Below are 15,844 nucleotides of genomic sequence, written 5' to 3' on the forward strand. Positions count from 1 at the left end.
ACTAACAAATAAGAAAATCCATCTTCCCGTGTTTTTATCAGAAAGCAGTGCAATAGTTGTATGTAGTGGGTGTATGTCAGGTACACTGGGCACGACAAAGAACGTAAGAGTGATGTAATAAAAGGAGACTTTAGATCTTCACCTTATAGTATGTGAAGATGAAACATCTTCACAGAACTCAATCTTCCGTTCAGAGAACATACTGGTCAAGTTGGTCTAGTTGGAAAGCCAAAGTAGCCTTAGGACAACTCTGTTAAAACTTTCTGACTTGAAGCAGGCTTTTTTTACTGCCGATTATCTTCTGATAGACTGACTTTTTGGTGAAGAAAGGAAACTTTCAGTATTTCAGTTTATTTTTGCCCATGGCATGACTTAATATCCCAAGAAAATGTTAAGAAAACTTGCTAAAAAATTGCCGTGGACTAGGTGCAAGAGAGATGCAGAGAACTGTCAGTAAAGTACTTAACAAAAGTTATGACTCATTTCAAAAGTGATGGTATACTGAAAACATTTCATAATATTTTTGAGATCTTCTCTAGCCTGTTGCTAAGCCTTTAACGTAATCTGAATGCTTGTGGGAAACGTTTTTAAGTTTAATGGTGTTTAAGATCTCTGTGATGTTCTGTTATTTCAGTTCTTTGGAAATGACAGCTCCTGGTTCGGGGAACAGAAATAGACCTAATAAGATACATATTCCTCTAAAATCATCAGTAATTACAAGTTTTGCACCATCCGTGCTTATGGCATAGTACTGTCCTGAATGTAAATACCTCTTAGTATAGAGAAACCAAATCTAGATCTTATGCCTTGATCTACATACCCCAGCTTCTCACAGCCTAAGGCCAGAAATGTGAAGTTTTTAAATGTACATGCCAGGGTCTGTTTTAGTCCAGATCAATCTTCTTGCTTTGGGATTGGGGAGCTGGGTCCAGGAATGAGTGAGTGAATGAGGAAGAGGTCAGGAATACCCTTTCAGTAGCTCTTCCAGCTCTAAATGCTGCTATCATCAAGGTTGTAATTCCACAGATAGAGCTCTTTGCAGGTACAGTAATCCTTGCATCCAAGTTTCATTGCAGGATCGCGAAGGGTTACAGAGCTTTTCCCCTCTGTTCTTACAAAAAAGCCTGACTAATCATTTATAATGGGGGGAAAAGAGGAATGTAATTTGGAAATAGCGTTAACCCCTGACTGCCAACAGAAAGCTACCCAAGCAGTCTTACCCAGTTAAGAGCAAGCTCTGCAAGGTACTCAAATTTAGTAAAATTTTCCATATTTACTTTGAAAAATTGCTTTTATTTTTTCCTGTCTTGGAGGCTTGAAGAGGAAGGACTTTCTAGTTTATGGTGATGTTTTGGATGCTTTTCTAAATTGGCTTTAAAGATATTTTTTAATGAAAGTTGGAAATACTTTCTATAAACACTTAAGTAGAGAGAAGAAATGGTTCTTATGTCTGAGAATGCTAAGTCCGGTGGGAAGATCCGACAGGTTGTTGCTGTATTTAATCTGTCCAAGTTCCTGGCAGTGCTTTCTGCGTGCTTGCAAACCTGTTCACTACTTTGACAATTCAGAAACTCAAAGAGGGAAGATTAACACTTTATAACACTTATCTCACTAAAGAGGGAACAAACCAAGTGGTGAAAGTCTATGATAATCTAATGTCTAGATTTTATCTATTTCGTCCATAACTAAATTTGAGACTTGTGTTTTTCCTTCCTATCTTGTTGCATGGAATAAATCTAAAGATCAAATTTTTGTGCTGATAGAAAACAATTTGTATTAACAGATTATCAGAAAACTCTTTCAGACACTGACTTCCATTGTGGCTAGATAATGGGTTTGTACTGCAGAAGGCAGATTTTTCAGCAGGCACCAGTCTGGCAAATCAAGCCTTACGTTTTGGGTATTTAAAGTCTGTTTTAAGTTGATTGCAGGTACAGAAACTCAGAACTTGAATCCTTGGAGGAACCAGAAGATTATGAATGGTTTTAAAGTACAGTTTGTTCTTATTCTTTCACTTATAGTAGGTCATTGTAAACTCATTGGCTGGTTAGTCCTCCAGTCTCCATGTACAACATTTCTTTAGAAACTTGTTCCTGAAGGATCCTGGCATCTTTTGCTCCGGTGTGGAGGTGACTTACCTGCCAAAAGCTTCTTCTGGCAGAAATTAAAGTTGTGTAGCCTTTTAAAAAACACCATGTGGAAGTGTCTGTGTCCCACATCTTTGTTCTTTTGATTGTTATATATGAACAATATTTATAAATAAATCAGGTCACTGGGATCTTTCAGTGTGACATAAATTCTGGCTTCCTTCTGGGAGGTATGTTATGATGGAATATACAGCTTTTTAGCTATGTTAGGCCCAGTTTACAGAAATAACTTTAACTACTTGAGACATAATAGCATTGTGCTGATGATTGATTGGTACGAAAGCGTGTAAGAGAAATGCTAAGATCCTGCATTGGAACTTTCATGGTTTGTTCTTCCTCTGTAGACCTGTTTTCTTGTCCTTTGTTTTCCCGATACTGTTACACTGATATCTTTGTCATTTGGGCAAAATTTATTCAGCTTCTTTATGATGCTCAGTATCACCCTGTGGATTTAAATGATGCTTTTTCTGAGAGGGTTTTGGGGTGTCAAAGTCAGAATCCAGCTGTTTAAGACTAAGGGTGTATTTTGATAGATCCCGTAGGACTTACGGCAGCTAACTGCTGTGTGCTTGTCTACAAGTTAAATAAATGCATCTGAATGAGATCTATAACAACATGCTGCTTCAGTCCTGGCAAATGTTAGTATTAAATGGTGAGGTTCTTATGTTCCATTTGTGAGATAGCTGAGGATCTCTTTGGCTTGATGAAACTTAGATGCCGTAGTCCTGCCTAAGGTCTATACCTTCTGCAAGAAAGGAGCATGTCATCTGCCTTTTGTCAGGGGACACGGCGTATTCTGCCTCTCCCAATAAAAATAAAGCTTTATTACTGGAAAACCTTTTGCTGTTCTGATCTTGTCCTGCCTTGTGCGTAAATATGTCACTGGCTTCTTTTTTTTTTTTTGACAGGTTATTTGGAAAGAGAATACTTTGCTGAACAGAACAGCACAAGATGACTTATGATTCTTTCTCTTCATGGGAGCCTGTCTGGATTGGTATGCTTTTTTTTTTTTTAAATAAAATCTGTCAAACTGATGTGTACTGATTGCATGTATAATGCAAAGGTCCACTTAAAATTTAGGAAGCCAAGCATTTAGAAAGCTTCCAACTTGTTAATTGTATGTTAATAACTAGGCAGAGACTATGAATTCAGAGTATGTTTTCAATAATATTTTCAATGTTTGTTGTTCTTCTAGGCACTACAGTATTCAGTTAGCTCATCAACATGAATATGGTTAATATGACCATTGAACTAGTGGGAAAGCTAGAAGTCAGGGGGAATATTGTGACAGTACTAGAAATGAACCTAGCACTATGTAAGACCTTTCACGTGATCTACAAATTGAGAGCATGATTTTTCCCAAGAGCTAAGAAAATAGAATTATTCTTTACATTTTGCATATTTGTGGTTTAGAATAGTAATAATGATTCCCATGGCTGACATTTCTTGACAGTTAATGGCTCTCTGAATTAAGGACAGAAAGAAATATCCTCAAGAGGGCAATTAGTTGTACTTAATGACCCAAAGCAGAGGTGGCTGTTTCCCACAATACTTTCCTATGAAAATTGCCACAGTAGTGTTTACAGAGTGGAAAAAAGGAAAATTTCGTAAATTAAACTAATGCCTCTTGTGAATAGTTTTATGGGTCATCTACTCATGCAGTGTAGTTGATTAGTTTCAATTTAGGATATGTAAATAGGTATTAAAACTGAAAACTGCTAGTTTCTGTTAGGAGGAACAGTTAAGTGAGTAAGAACATTGTCCCTGCTGATTTGTGCTCTGACTCATACTTTGCACTGGCTTTAGCAGAAAGGATTCCACTGCAGTATGTTCCTGCCTCTTGCCATTTATGTCCCAGGCTGCTTTGTACAATAATGGGGTGTCAGAGAGCACATAGTTCAGTATTTTTTGTCAACACATACATTTTTTTGAAAACAAAAGAAGCCCACGGCCTTCATGTTTGTTGTTGACTTTATCTTTTTTCCCCTAGGAATATTTTGCTTTTTTAATGTTTTTTTTATGTTGCAAAAATTGTTTTTGCCAAAGTTTACCTTCAAAGTAAAACCACTGGTAGTAGCTATAAAGCATGCAGAAGCCTCCCATTTGTGACCACTTAAAACATACCCAAGAAATAGGATCATTGTACCAGGCATTGCTAACTTCAGGTTTTTGAAGACTGATTTCTGTGTGCTGGACCAAATCTTGGTGCTGGGCAGTACTGAAAATATGCTTACTTTTAGCAGATAAGTTTAATAAATCATTGAACATTTTGGCAGCTGTTCATAGCATGTTCTGATCTGCATTAAACATAACTGTTATTACGGTACTGTTCCCTATTTTGTCTGTGTTGGAGCTACTGGTTTTGACTGATGTTGGCTTTGCATATAAGATATAATCTCTTATTTCTGGGTGAGCATGCTATCCAAATTTTGAATGGAAACCTTTTAGTCAAAAGCTGTTAAAAACAGACGCCATAGTTCTAGCAATAATTATATTTGATGAATGAAATTTGTGTGGTATTTAGCTTTAAGTGTGTACTTCATTGAAATAATTGTGTCTATTATGTTCCATAAAAAGCAAGTTGCATATGAGTGAGAACCTTGCTTGAGGGAAAATGTGCATACCCAGTAATTTTCAGCACTGAAATGGAGAAGAGTGATTGTGTGAAGCTTTTTTGCATCTGAAAAGAATCAGTGAAAGTACATGTTCCAAAAGTGAGAATGCTGTGACAAAAAGGTATCTGCCTCCTGCATGAGGACTTTGACCATCAATAAACTTACCTATTTAAACTGCCAAAGCATGGTCATCTTTTACAAACTGTGTGATTATCATTCAGCAATGAGTCTGGCTTTGAATTTACAGGATCTGTCTTTCTCAAAAAGCGTGTGAGGATTGAAATTAAATTGCTGTGAAGTTTGTCTTATTGGTCCCTTTCTTTTAGCCTTTCAGCTTGAAATTTCTACCTTTATGTAATTTTGGGAAAGTTGGAAGGGTAGAAAGAGGGATGGAGGCTCATGATTAATAATCATGTGGGTGCTTATGGTAGAAGCCCTTTAAGTAGCAAAAAAAAAAAAAAAAGAAAAAAAAGAAAAATTTATATATGACTGCATGACTGCACAAAAGGGATCCTCTTGAATTTATTGGCTGAGAAGCCAGTCGCTTTTATGATGGATGATAGCCAAGAAAGAGCATAACTAACTTGCCTGGAGGTTAGGTAAGCGTAACTCCAGAACACATTTAAGCATGCAGATTCAGTATGCAGCGCACGGAGAGATTTCGTACCTCAGAGTGATAAACAGTACAGAGAAGGCTGCTATGTGGAAACCATCAATCGGGAAGCAACAAGCACAGGAGCAACACTTAAGTTTCTTTCTACCTGGGATCCAAAGCCTGCAGTCCTCTTACTAGGTTAGGTGTCTTCTTTGCAACAGCTGATCACTGCTTACTCTTTCATGCTTCTGGAAAAGAAGATATGGCTGATGACTTATGCAACAGCCAAATGGATAATGTGTGCTTCCCACTTTAAGCACTTGACTAAGTCCAAGCAGCAGCTTGCATGAGGTCATTCTCCTCCTCTTAACACTGTACAGAAAAGCATACAAGCTTTACACTGAGGGGAGAAAGCAAAAAATAGGAGGTAGCTATTTGCTTAGAGAGCTGGGATGGTGGAAGAGCATACATGAGGTTATTTTTTAGTCACTTTTTCTGGGTTTGTTAGGAATGTTCTGTAAACACCTATGAGTTGTTTGTCCTTTGCTGTATACTGGATGTGACTGGCTTGAGAAATGCAGGGTTGCACAATCTTTTTGACTAAATTAAGGGTGCAGAACACTTTTCCTCCTGCTCTCCTTGTCTGGTTACTTCTGTTTAGAAAGACAATTTGTGATAAAGCAGTATTATCTAAAACTTTGATTCTTTATCTTGGAATGTTTGCGGGTTTTTTTTTTTTTTGTTTTTCTCTTTAGAGCTTTTGTGGTACGTATTATCATCTAAGCTCTGCTGAACTTCATAATTCAGAGTGTAAAGTTGTGGCATAAATATGTTTAGAGAGCTGTAAACTTTACCTAAGTGAGCAAATTCTGTTGTATATGTTTAAAGTTAGTGAAGTAGCTGTGTGTATGTGCTAAAAAATCAGATGGCCATGTACCCTTTGCAGTCAGCAGAGGGAGATAGGTGCTTCATGAGGGTGATTCACCTCTTCCTGACATGGACATCTGTATAAAGATCATGTGAAATACATTCTAAATTGCCTTCTAAATCCACAGAAGCTCTATGGCATCTACAGCATCCTGTGGCAAGTATTTTCACGATTATTTGTGAAATAATAATTTCCAGTTCTGGGCTCCTCAGTTCAAGGGAGACATGGACATGCTGTAGAGAATCTAGTGAAGGGCTGCAAACACAACGAAGACAGTGGAGCGTCATTTCTGTGAGAAAAGGTTGAGAGAGCTGGTACTGTTCAGCCTGGAGCAGAGAGGGCTCAGGGGATCTTATCAATGTATATAAATACCTGTAGGGAGAGTGCAAAGAGGACAGAGGACAGGCTTTTTTCAGTGGTGCCCAGAGACAGGATCAGAGGCGATAGGCACAGACTGAAACACAGGAGGGTCCCTCTGAACATCAGGAGACATTTTTTTTCCACTGTGAGGGTGACTGAGCAATGGCACAGGTTGCCAGAGGGGTTGGAGGGTCTCCATCCTTGGATACTCAAAAGCCATCTAGACATGGTCCTAGGCAACTGACTCTAGGTGGCCCTGCTCGAGCAGATGTGTTGGGCAAGATAACTTCCAGAGGTCCCTTCCAACCTCAACCATTCTGGGATTTTGTGATTCCTTTGGCTTTTCCTATTCTGTTATGAGAGAGAGCAATCATTCACTTTCACTGTGCCGCTAATAATTCTGTAGACTTCTATGGTACCTTTTTTCAATCACTGTTGAACGCATATCAGGTGGAGCAGAACTTAACGTAGTACTGAAGATAAGAGGTGCCATGGATGTGTATTGTAGCAGGTAGTGTATATAAATATACAGTGTATGTAGATAGCTCCTGGTTTTGTTCCCTGTTTCATTGCTAACAATTTGGAACACTTGGCTGATGTTTTCATAGAGCAGACTATGAAAACTTGAAGACCTGTTCTTTTTCTTGATGGTAATTGTTGTTCTAATGTCTGTTACTGTGCAGATAACTTTTTTTTTCTATACATGGCATAACTTTACCTCTAGCAACACTGAATTTTATCTGACAGTCTATTAGCTTGTCACTAACTGTGACAAGCTAATACCCTCTATACCCCTTTATAGTTGACCTTTGTTTTTGTTAAATTGCTCTGAAAAACAATTAATGTTCATCAGCAGCAGATATCATGGTTTCACATTTATCTTCTCTCCCCTATAAGTTGGAGAGCTTGAATGCCAGTATAGATTTTCTTTGTAGGATCAATCTGGTGACCTTTTGTCACTGCAAAATGTCTCCTCCTTCTGTTTCCTGTTTTAGACTGATCATTGTGAAAGGGCTTTACGTTTATCCAATGGTGGGTTAGTTTCTTTTAGAGCCTTAGTGGAGAGACCTTGTCAAAAACAATCAGAAATGCAAAAGTTAACTTTGCTGGCTTACTGCTTACAGAGCTCTAAAAGATACTGCCCTGGAGATCTAATTTTCTGTACTCCATTTTAAATCCAGAATTATTTGTTAAATTTATGCTTTTTTGCAGTCCCTGCAGAACGCTACAGCTTCCTTCCCTCTTCAGTATTCTTGGTTTATGGAGTCATAAACCCCAGTGGAACTTTGGGTGAGATTTTCATGTTCATTGCTAAAATCCTTGCTTATTTATCCTGGGAAGCTGTGTTAACCTTTCTGCTGTTGATTACAGATTTTATTCTAAAAAATATGTTAAAGATGACTGGTAAAGGAAAAGTTTATAAAGACCAAAGAAAGAAGAGTTTTGGCTACTATATATGCTTTAGCCTGTAATTAATATTGAGGCTTTCTCTAGAAGAGTTACTGTAAAATAAAAATGAACGGGAGAGAAAAGGAAAATCTAGAATAAAGTTATTAGAATTTGGCATTGTTGCAAAATGTCAATGTACATAACTTAGTATACTCTTGCCGAGTTTAACAATCTTTGAAATATAATAGGATAAAGTAGAAAATTATGACATTCCCTCCCATTCAAGCAGGAAGACCTCTAGAAGTGGACTAGGTATGACTCAATGAAATTAGGATGTTTGCAATATTTCTTCAAGATATCATTGAAAATTAAAGGAGACAGAGAGGTTAATCATTTGTCTTAGAAGAAATAATGAAGGCTGTCTGGCCCTGGAAATCGTTTAGTGATATTGAGCTTGCAGGTAGGAAGGGAATAGCTTTGTCATGGAATGAGAGGAGCAGGTCATAGTGCTGATGTTCCTTGGTGAATCCTTGGCAGGAGCCTGAGCAGGCTTGCATTCAGATCACTAGAAGCCCAAGCTGGGGGAACGTAGGTTAGACCTTGTTGGCTCACAGTTCATTTCTTTGTTGGCGAAGTAGTATCCAGGGAAGAGTGAACTTTTGATCCTCCAAGAAGCACGTGGTTCTTGGGTAAATTCATAAAAGTGTTCCTTCCTCCCTTCACTTTTGCCAGATGCTGATACCAAACAGAACATGCATAAATACTACAGGCAGGATTTGTGTAACCACACGTAAGCTTCTTGAGTTAGTAGCACAAGCTTGTCACTGTGTACAGAGGTGGAGGAGATGGATTGCCCTCTGAAGATGCCTATATCCCTCCTCTGACTGAAAACATGAAAACAGATTGATGTGACTATTAGAGTCATCCAGAATGAATGAGGTGAATCCTACTTTGTGTTTCTGGCTATGGTGATCTGTTTTTCAAAAGGGCATAGAATCCTTCCAGTTTCCAGCTTGATCAGATGCTAGAGTACTCTGGGAGCGTTTAATTTAATAGCCCAAGATAGAGGGGAGGAGCTCTATGAAGAACTAGCACTGAAAAGGGGAGACAACTATCAACTCCTTTGCATTTTATTTGTCTGTAAGAACAGTACACTTAATAATACGATACATGTAATAATAGTACAACAAGACAGTACTTGTAAACTATAAAAGGAACTGTTGCATTGTGTCAGCATAACGATGGGGGAGAGAGTTCAGCAGAATTTCTAAGGATTAGATTTACAGGGAAAAAGAGGGTGCACACAGTTAAATTATGTGGGATACCAAGACGAATTAAAAAAGACGTGTCTAGACCAGTAAAAGCAGGAAAGCTTGCTGCAGGGGGAAGGGTTGTAGTGACTGAAGAAGAGTTAGTTTCCTGTGCCTTGGTATGAGTCAGTCACTAAATGAAACAAATTGAGAGATACTTTAATCCTGTGGATAAGTTATTTAATAATTAATAATAGGTTAGGATGTTTTACAGGTTTTTCCTGAGGCATCTGCTGTTGCTGACTGATGTGGAACCAAGGATTCTGTATTATGTAGGATAGCTCAGATAGGTAGGCTTTTCAGTGCTTAACAAATAGGCAGATAAGCGATACTGATATTATTTAAGCTATTTGGAAATGTTATTAAAGTTTTCAGCTGTAGGCAATTTCAAAACAAAATCATGAAGTTAGTTTAAAAATTACGAGGTTTAAATAAAGATACTGATTTCATTTATTAATTCTTAACCAGTAAAGTTTGTTTTCAAACACGAAAGTTTTGCAGTCCTGGTTGTAGTAGAAAAAAGCCTGGTGATTTGGGAGTATTGTACAGTATCAGCAAGACTACAGGAGCAGGATCTATAAGAAAAAGACCAAATATTACAGGACTCCTGTGACTGGTGCTTAAATAAATTGTGTCCACCCGAAGTGTAAATATGTATTAAGGATCCTTTTGTCATTAAGGAAAGTGGAGCAATCATTTGGTTCCCATTGGTTTTAGAGAGTCTTACTTTGTTTCTTTAAATTTCTTTCTTTTTCAGGTGGAAATACTGACATGACTTTAAGAACTTTGACACTTTCAGACACTGAATTTTGATTTGTTAAATGACCAGGAATAAGATACTGCCTGAGCAAGATGAAATGCCTTGAAGACCTTTGGTTCTGCTTTCATTTCTCCTGAAGCAATGGTTTTCTCAGCAATGTTGACGCTGGCCCACTCCGGGACCTCAAATGCTACTTTTATTGTTTATGAAAATGCCTATACGAATTTTACCACTCCACAGTTCTTGCTTCGTAGTGGCACAACACAGCCATTGAGGTATAGTTCAGGTGCCGTGCTCACCACTGAGAGAAGTACTTTTCTGGTAAACACCACAGCTATCCTGCCATCGCAAGAAGTTTTCAGGAGCTTGAGTTTGCCACTCCAGATCATTCTTTCTGCTGCTATGATATTTATCCTATTGGTTTCTTTCCTTGGAAACTTTGTTGTCTGCCTCATGGTCTACCAGAAGGCGGCTATGCGATCTGCAATTAACATCCTCTTAGCAAGCCTGGCTTTTGCAGACATGCTGCTGGCAGTGCTGAACATGCCTTTTGCTCTAATAACAATCATTACCACTCAGTGGATTTTTGGGGATATATTCTGCAGAGTCTCCGCCATGTTCTTCTGGCTTTTTGTCATAGAGGGGGTAGCCATTCTTCTTATTATTAGCATTGACCGATTTCTTATCATAGTTCAGAGGCAAGATAAACTGAACCCTTACCGTGCAAAGATTCTCATTGTGATTTCCTGGGCGGCATCCTTTGTTGTTGCTTTTCCGTTATCGGTAGGGAATCCTAATCTGCAGATACCCTCGAGAGCACCTCAGTGTGTTTTTGGCTACTCTACAAGCCCAGGTTACCGAGCCTACGTGATAATTATCTTGCTAATTTCTTTTTTTATTCCGTTCCTGGTAATGCTGTATTCTTTTATGGGCATACTCAACACCGTCCGCCACAATGCAGTTCGTATCCATAGCCACCCTGATAGCATCTGCCTCAGCCAGGCCAGCAAACTTGGTCTCATGAGCTTACAGAGACCTTTTCAGATGAATATTGATATGAGCTTTAAAACTCGTGCCTTCACAACCATCTTGATTTTGTTCCTTGTCTTCATAGTCTGTTGGGCGCCCTTCACCACTTACAGCCTTATTGCCACATTCAACAGCCACTTCTACTACAAGCACAACTTTTTTGAGATAAGCACTTGGCTCCTTTGGCTCTGCTACCTCAAGTCTGCACTGAACCCACTGATTTACTACTGGAGGATTAAGAAGTTTCACGATGCATGCTTGGACTTGATGCCCAAATACTTCAAGTTTTTGCCACAGCTACCCGGTCATACGAGGCGGCGCATTCGACCCAGTGCCATCTATGTGTGTGGGGAGCATCGGTCAGTAGTGTGAAGCTGCGGTTGCTTGACAATGATTGTTATTTTCTGGGGTTATTTGTTTTTAGGCTTTAGGTTGAACTTTGTTTTGTTTAATATGGCTTCTTCAGTGTGGCCATATCTTATAACTTGATTAAATTATCCAGTACTCTGTGCAATTTTGTGAGGAAAGATAAAGGGAGGGAAAGCAATTGGTTATAGATGGGTTTACTACCAGAATACAATGTAAACAAAACAAATGTTACCTCTAGGATTCCATGGAAATCCATTCTTTTAAATGAAAACTACATTTGTAACATTTTGTCAGGTTTATGCTTACTAGGCCTGCAATTTAATTGTAGGGACTTTTTATGCTGCTAAGATACAGTATATTTAGTTGGTGTGATTTTTCTGAAAAATGTTGCTGCTGTCTGCCAATATATTAGAGCCAAAAAGTCTCATTAGATTACTTCTATTTAATTTAAACAATATATCAGAAGTTTTCATGGTGACACTAGAAAACTTTTTTCTTTTTTTTTAGTATTTCCATTAATATTTTTGTGCACTTTACAAAATTTACTATGGAATTTGTTCATTGGAATACTTTGTTCTGTATCGAAGGGGTATTATTATTATTATGATTATTTGTTGTATTGGTGAATTTCAATGAAAGACCCACGTAAGCTCTAGGAGGGCAATTTATGTTGATATAGCTACACATACAATCATAGATTTGCTGTTTTTCTAACAATTGATCAAAAGCAACATTACCTGCTTGGTTATCAGGGAAATTGTAAGGAGAAAATGGAGGAATGAAAGGGAAAGAAAGCAATGAAAATAGTGTCCTCAGGTTTAGGCTAACAGAAGATACAGAAAAATAAGAGTTCATGTTCAAATTGTTTCGGGGGAAAGGGTGGCTGTAGGTTTTACATTAGGCTGTTACAAGCTATCCAAACCTGATGCTGTACCTGAAAATCTCCCTGGAATTGTGACTTCGGGCCTACAATTTACACTGGCTTGGTATAACGCTGTTTCTGCTTGGAGCTCATATAAGGCTAGGTGTGCTCTACGCTGCTGAAACCATACTGTCAGGCGTTCGTTGGGATAGAATTAGAAATAGTAGGATAAACCAGCAAACAAATAGCGCATGAATCGTAATTGAGGCTAGGATTAGTCTACATGGTAATGACTGGGAAAAAAAAAATCCTCAACTTGCTTGTTTTCCTGTTTAAGTATTAGACTGAATCCATAAACCAATAATAATAAATAACAGTTGGCCAGCAGAGTTTGCTGGGGGGGATGCAAGTTAAATTCCCCTTTTCCCTCCAGCGCTACTTTACATTGATTTTCCATTGCCCCTTTTCCTCTGTAGCGCCTGCTGCCTCAGGGGTTTACTCTGCTGTTCTCATCTCTTGAGCATCAGTTCTCTCCCTGAAATGCCAAACCACCTTTCTGATTAATGTCAGGCTGTCTTGGTACCCACCTAGAAAGCAGAAAAGCAAAGGTTTTCCTTGATGATAGCAATGTAGACTGGGATATCTTATTATTTTTTTTTAATCAGCTAAATAAATATTTAATGTAAGTAAAGTAAGACTTAGGTTTGGGCTTTGAAGTGAGATCCCCAATTTCTCTGAAGTTTCCATCTCTCTTTCAGTACCCCAAAGCATGGGGGCTTCATTTTCCTTGCACCCCGAGGACAAGATAATAGCAATTTTATCTATTTCTGCATAAATATTGAACTGAGGGTATGAAGGAAATGCCCTGTACTGTGTGGATGTCCAGGGACTGCTTCCTTCTCAAGGCCAAGTAAACATTCACACCCCAGATTTTATTTAGGTCTTCAGTGAAGAACTAATTTAACAGTTATCTCTGTTCTTCTCATTGACACATATTGGTAAAAGTGATGGCAATATTTAAATTTCAGGAGTCTAAAAGGAACAATTGTGAATTTAGTAATTTCATTTTTTAAAAAAAGCTGATAGCTGAGGTTGTGAGTTACATGTAAAGGCACCCAGGCAGTGGTGATGTTATTGATGTGCGTGCTTTCCATTCCTTGTCAACTTCGCTGCTGACGGTGTGGATTTTTCTGATCAAAATGACAGGCAGTAAAGGAGTTCCCCTGTAAAACAGAGTGGTTTAGTGTGTCTTTGCAGTATAGCTTTTATTTCTCAATTACATTTACATTGATAGCGGAAGTTTATGACCTGGTTAGTATGGATTTTCTGTTCCTGAGCTGTCATGCCTGTTTTATCTCTGAAAGCAGCAAAATTGTGTTTAGAGTTAATGTAATGGACTGAGAGCATACACTGTCTAAGATGGCAGGAACAGGTATTTTTGCTGTCTTCCAGAGCTATAATGTAAGTGGTTTGAATGAGTGTCGTAAAACATAGTAATTCAAGAAGGAAAGAAGATGAGTAATACAGGAAAGTCAGTGAAATTGCTTTCTTGAAGAGGGAGGGGAAAACATTTTGTGGGGATTTCATAAGCCCTGTAAGTACTGGCTGTGAAGTAGAAATTGCAAACATCAAAGAAAGTTAATTTGTCTTGATAATTTATTGTTTGTTTACATTGACTAACAGAGTTTCTGCTCAGAGCTGCATGATACTTGGAGGAAAAAACCCCACAAATTGTGTGTCCCAAGTTCAGAAGTGACTTCCATGGTGATACAGTATTCACACTCAGCAGGTTTTGGAGTTGATCAGGGCATACAGTGAACAAAAGGGTGTTCAAAAAAAGAAAATAGGTGGCATAGAAATATCCCCAGGGTAATGATGTGTTTACACAACCATTTGGCCTATTGTGTCTAATATACTGTCTTTAGAGCAGTGCCTTGATAATTACAGCTGAAGTCCTAGGACCAAGTTGAAGACCACTAAACTGCTCAGTCTTGCTGTCTGTGATCCTGCCAAGATCAGCATAACCTTGATAATATTTGTAACGTTAAAACACACGTGTCTTGGCAGGATTGGGGTGCTGAGGCATTTTAGTGGGCTTGTCCTTGACCCAAGACCAGGGATTTTAAAAACTGAAATTGATTTGTCTTCATTCTGCTGGGGAATTATAATCTTCCTATCCAGAAATGATACTTGTTACTACAGTGTGTTCCCTCATGTTACATTTTCAGAAATCTTTGGTATGGAGGATTGAAATGAATGTATTTTGAATTATGTTGCAGTTCAATTCATTCTGTCAAAGCATGCTGCTTACACAAATCTCATTTGTACAAATCTATTGCTAAAATGATTCTTTTGTGCTCAGTTGTGTATTTTTGATATTTCTTGTTACTCATGTAAAAATATTTGTGTATATAGAGAAGAAAATGGTTTTGTCTCTTACTGCTTTCTGTTACTATTTTTTTTCACTTGTATGCTTAAAGCTTTCATATTTTCTTTTATTTGGGCACATGCATAAACAACTGCCAGATTTCAGTGGTCTTTCTGCAGCCATTTGAGATTTTTTAATTCTCAAATCATTCAACAATGCCCTCCTTGAAAGAGATTTTGATTTATTTTTATGTGAAAAATAAAATTTCAGAGCACAAGTTTGTTGCAGCTGGAATGGTGAGGAATTTCTTAAGTCAAATTTTCCAGGAGCCACTACTTTGCCATTATGAACTTGTTTGATCTTTTTTTGAGGAATAGTGATATTCTGATGTGGAGAAACTTTGAATGACTGTTTAAAAAAAAAAAAAAAAAGCTGTTAAGTAGAATGGCATTGTCTTTTCTGTACATATTATACCTGTGAAAAATACCCGAGAAACAAACAAAAAACAAACAATCAAAAAAAATAAACATGAACATTCTCCAAAAATGTGATGAAAGTCTATAGAATGGCTCTTTGTTCTTTGCATTTAATGCCCACCTCAATAGTTTGCAACACTTTATTTATTTTATCTGTATATTAAATAACAAAGAGTGTTTGCCTGATTTAGATGGTTTTGTTTAAGCCAAAATGTTTCTTGTATAAAGAATGCACAGAATGCTCTCCTCTGAGATGTTGGGGTAAAGATATGTCAATATATCCAAAACAAGTGAAATACTATGCAGGGAAAGAGAGAGAAGGCCTAAAAAGAAAAGAACTTTCCTAAAAATACTACCTGAACTGGGTGTACTACCTTTTAGTTAGGACTGAGTAATTAAGATCATCGTATTGTGCCAGAAATAAAACAAGCAGTGGTACTGCATGGCATGATTCATTTCAACACAAGACAGTGACCTTTCTGATTCAAGTGCTGCTTGTTTGTATGTGACAGATTATTTCCCATATTAGTAGAATGAAAAACGTCCAGCATCTTGGCTGTTTTTGGGGGTGTTTTTCAGCTTGCTAATGATTTAGCAGAAATTCTGCTGGAGTAGTTTCTCTAGCTGATAAAGAGT

General features: G+C 37.9%; 1 protein-coding gene across 6 annotated transcripts in view; it reads left to right on the forward strand.

Moving 5' to 3' along the window:
* GPR63 (G protein-coupled receptor 63) overlaps positions 1-15,546 on the forward strand; it is a 32,624-nt gene extending 17,078 nt beyond the window's left edge. For 5 of the 6 annotated variants that reach the window (XM_054196794.1, XM_054196791.1, XM_054196792.1 and 2 more), the window contains 3 exons: positions 3,056-3,141; positions 7,858-7,935; positions 10,102-15,546. In XM_054196794.1, coding sequence (XP_054052769.1) covers positions 10,246-11,505 — 1,260 coding nt within the window. In that variant the 5' untranslated portion in view covers positions 3,056-3,141; positions 7,858-7,935; positions 10,102-10,245 and the 3' untranslated portion in view covers positions 11,506-15,546. The remainder of the gene's footprint in view (positions 1-3,055; positions 3,142-7,857; positions 7,936-10,101) is intronic. The other variant, XM_054196795.1, reaches the window with a different exon arrangement.
* The last annotated feature ends 298 nt before the right edge of the window (positions 15,547-15,844 follow it).

This window comes from Rissa tridactyla, chromosome 3 (assembly GCF_028500815.1).
Source record: "Rissa tridactyla isolate bRisTri1 chromosome 3, bRisTri1.patW.cur.20221130, whole genome shotgun sequence".
Taxonomy (NCBI): domain Eukaryota; kingdom Metazoa; phylum Chordata; class Aves; order Charadriiformes; family Laridae; genus Rissa; species Rissa tridactyla.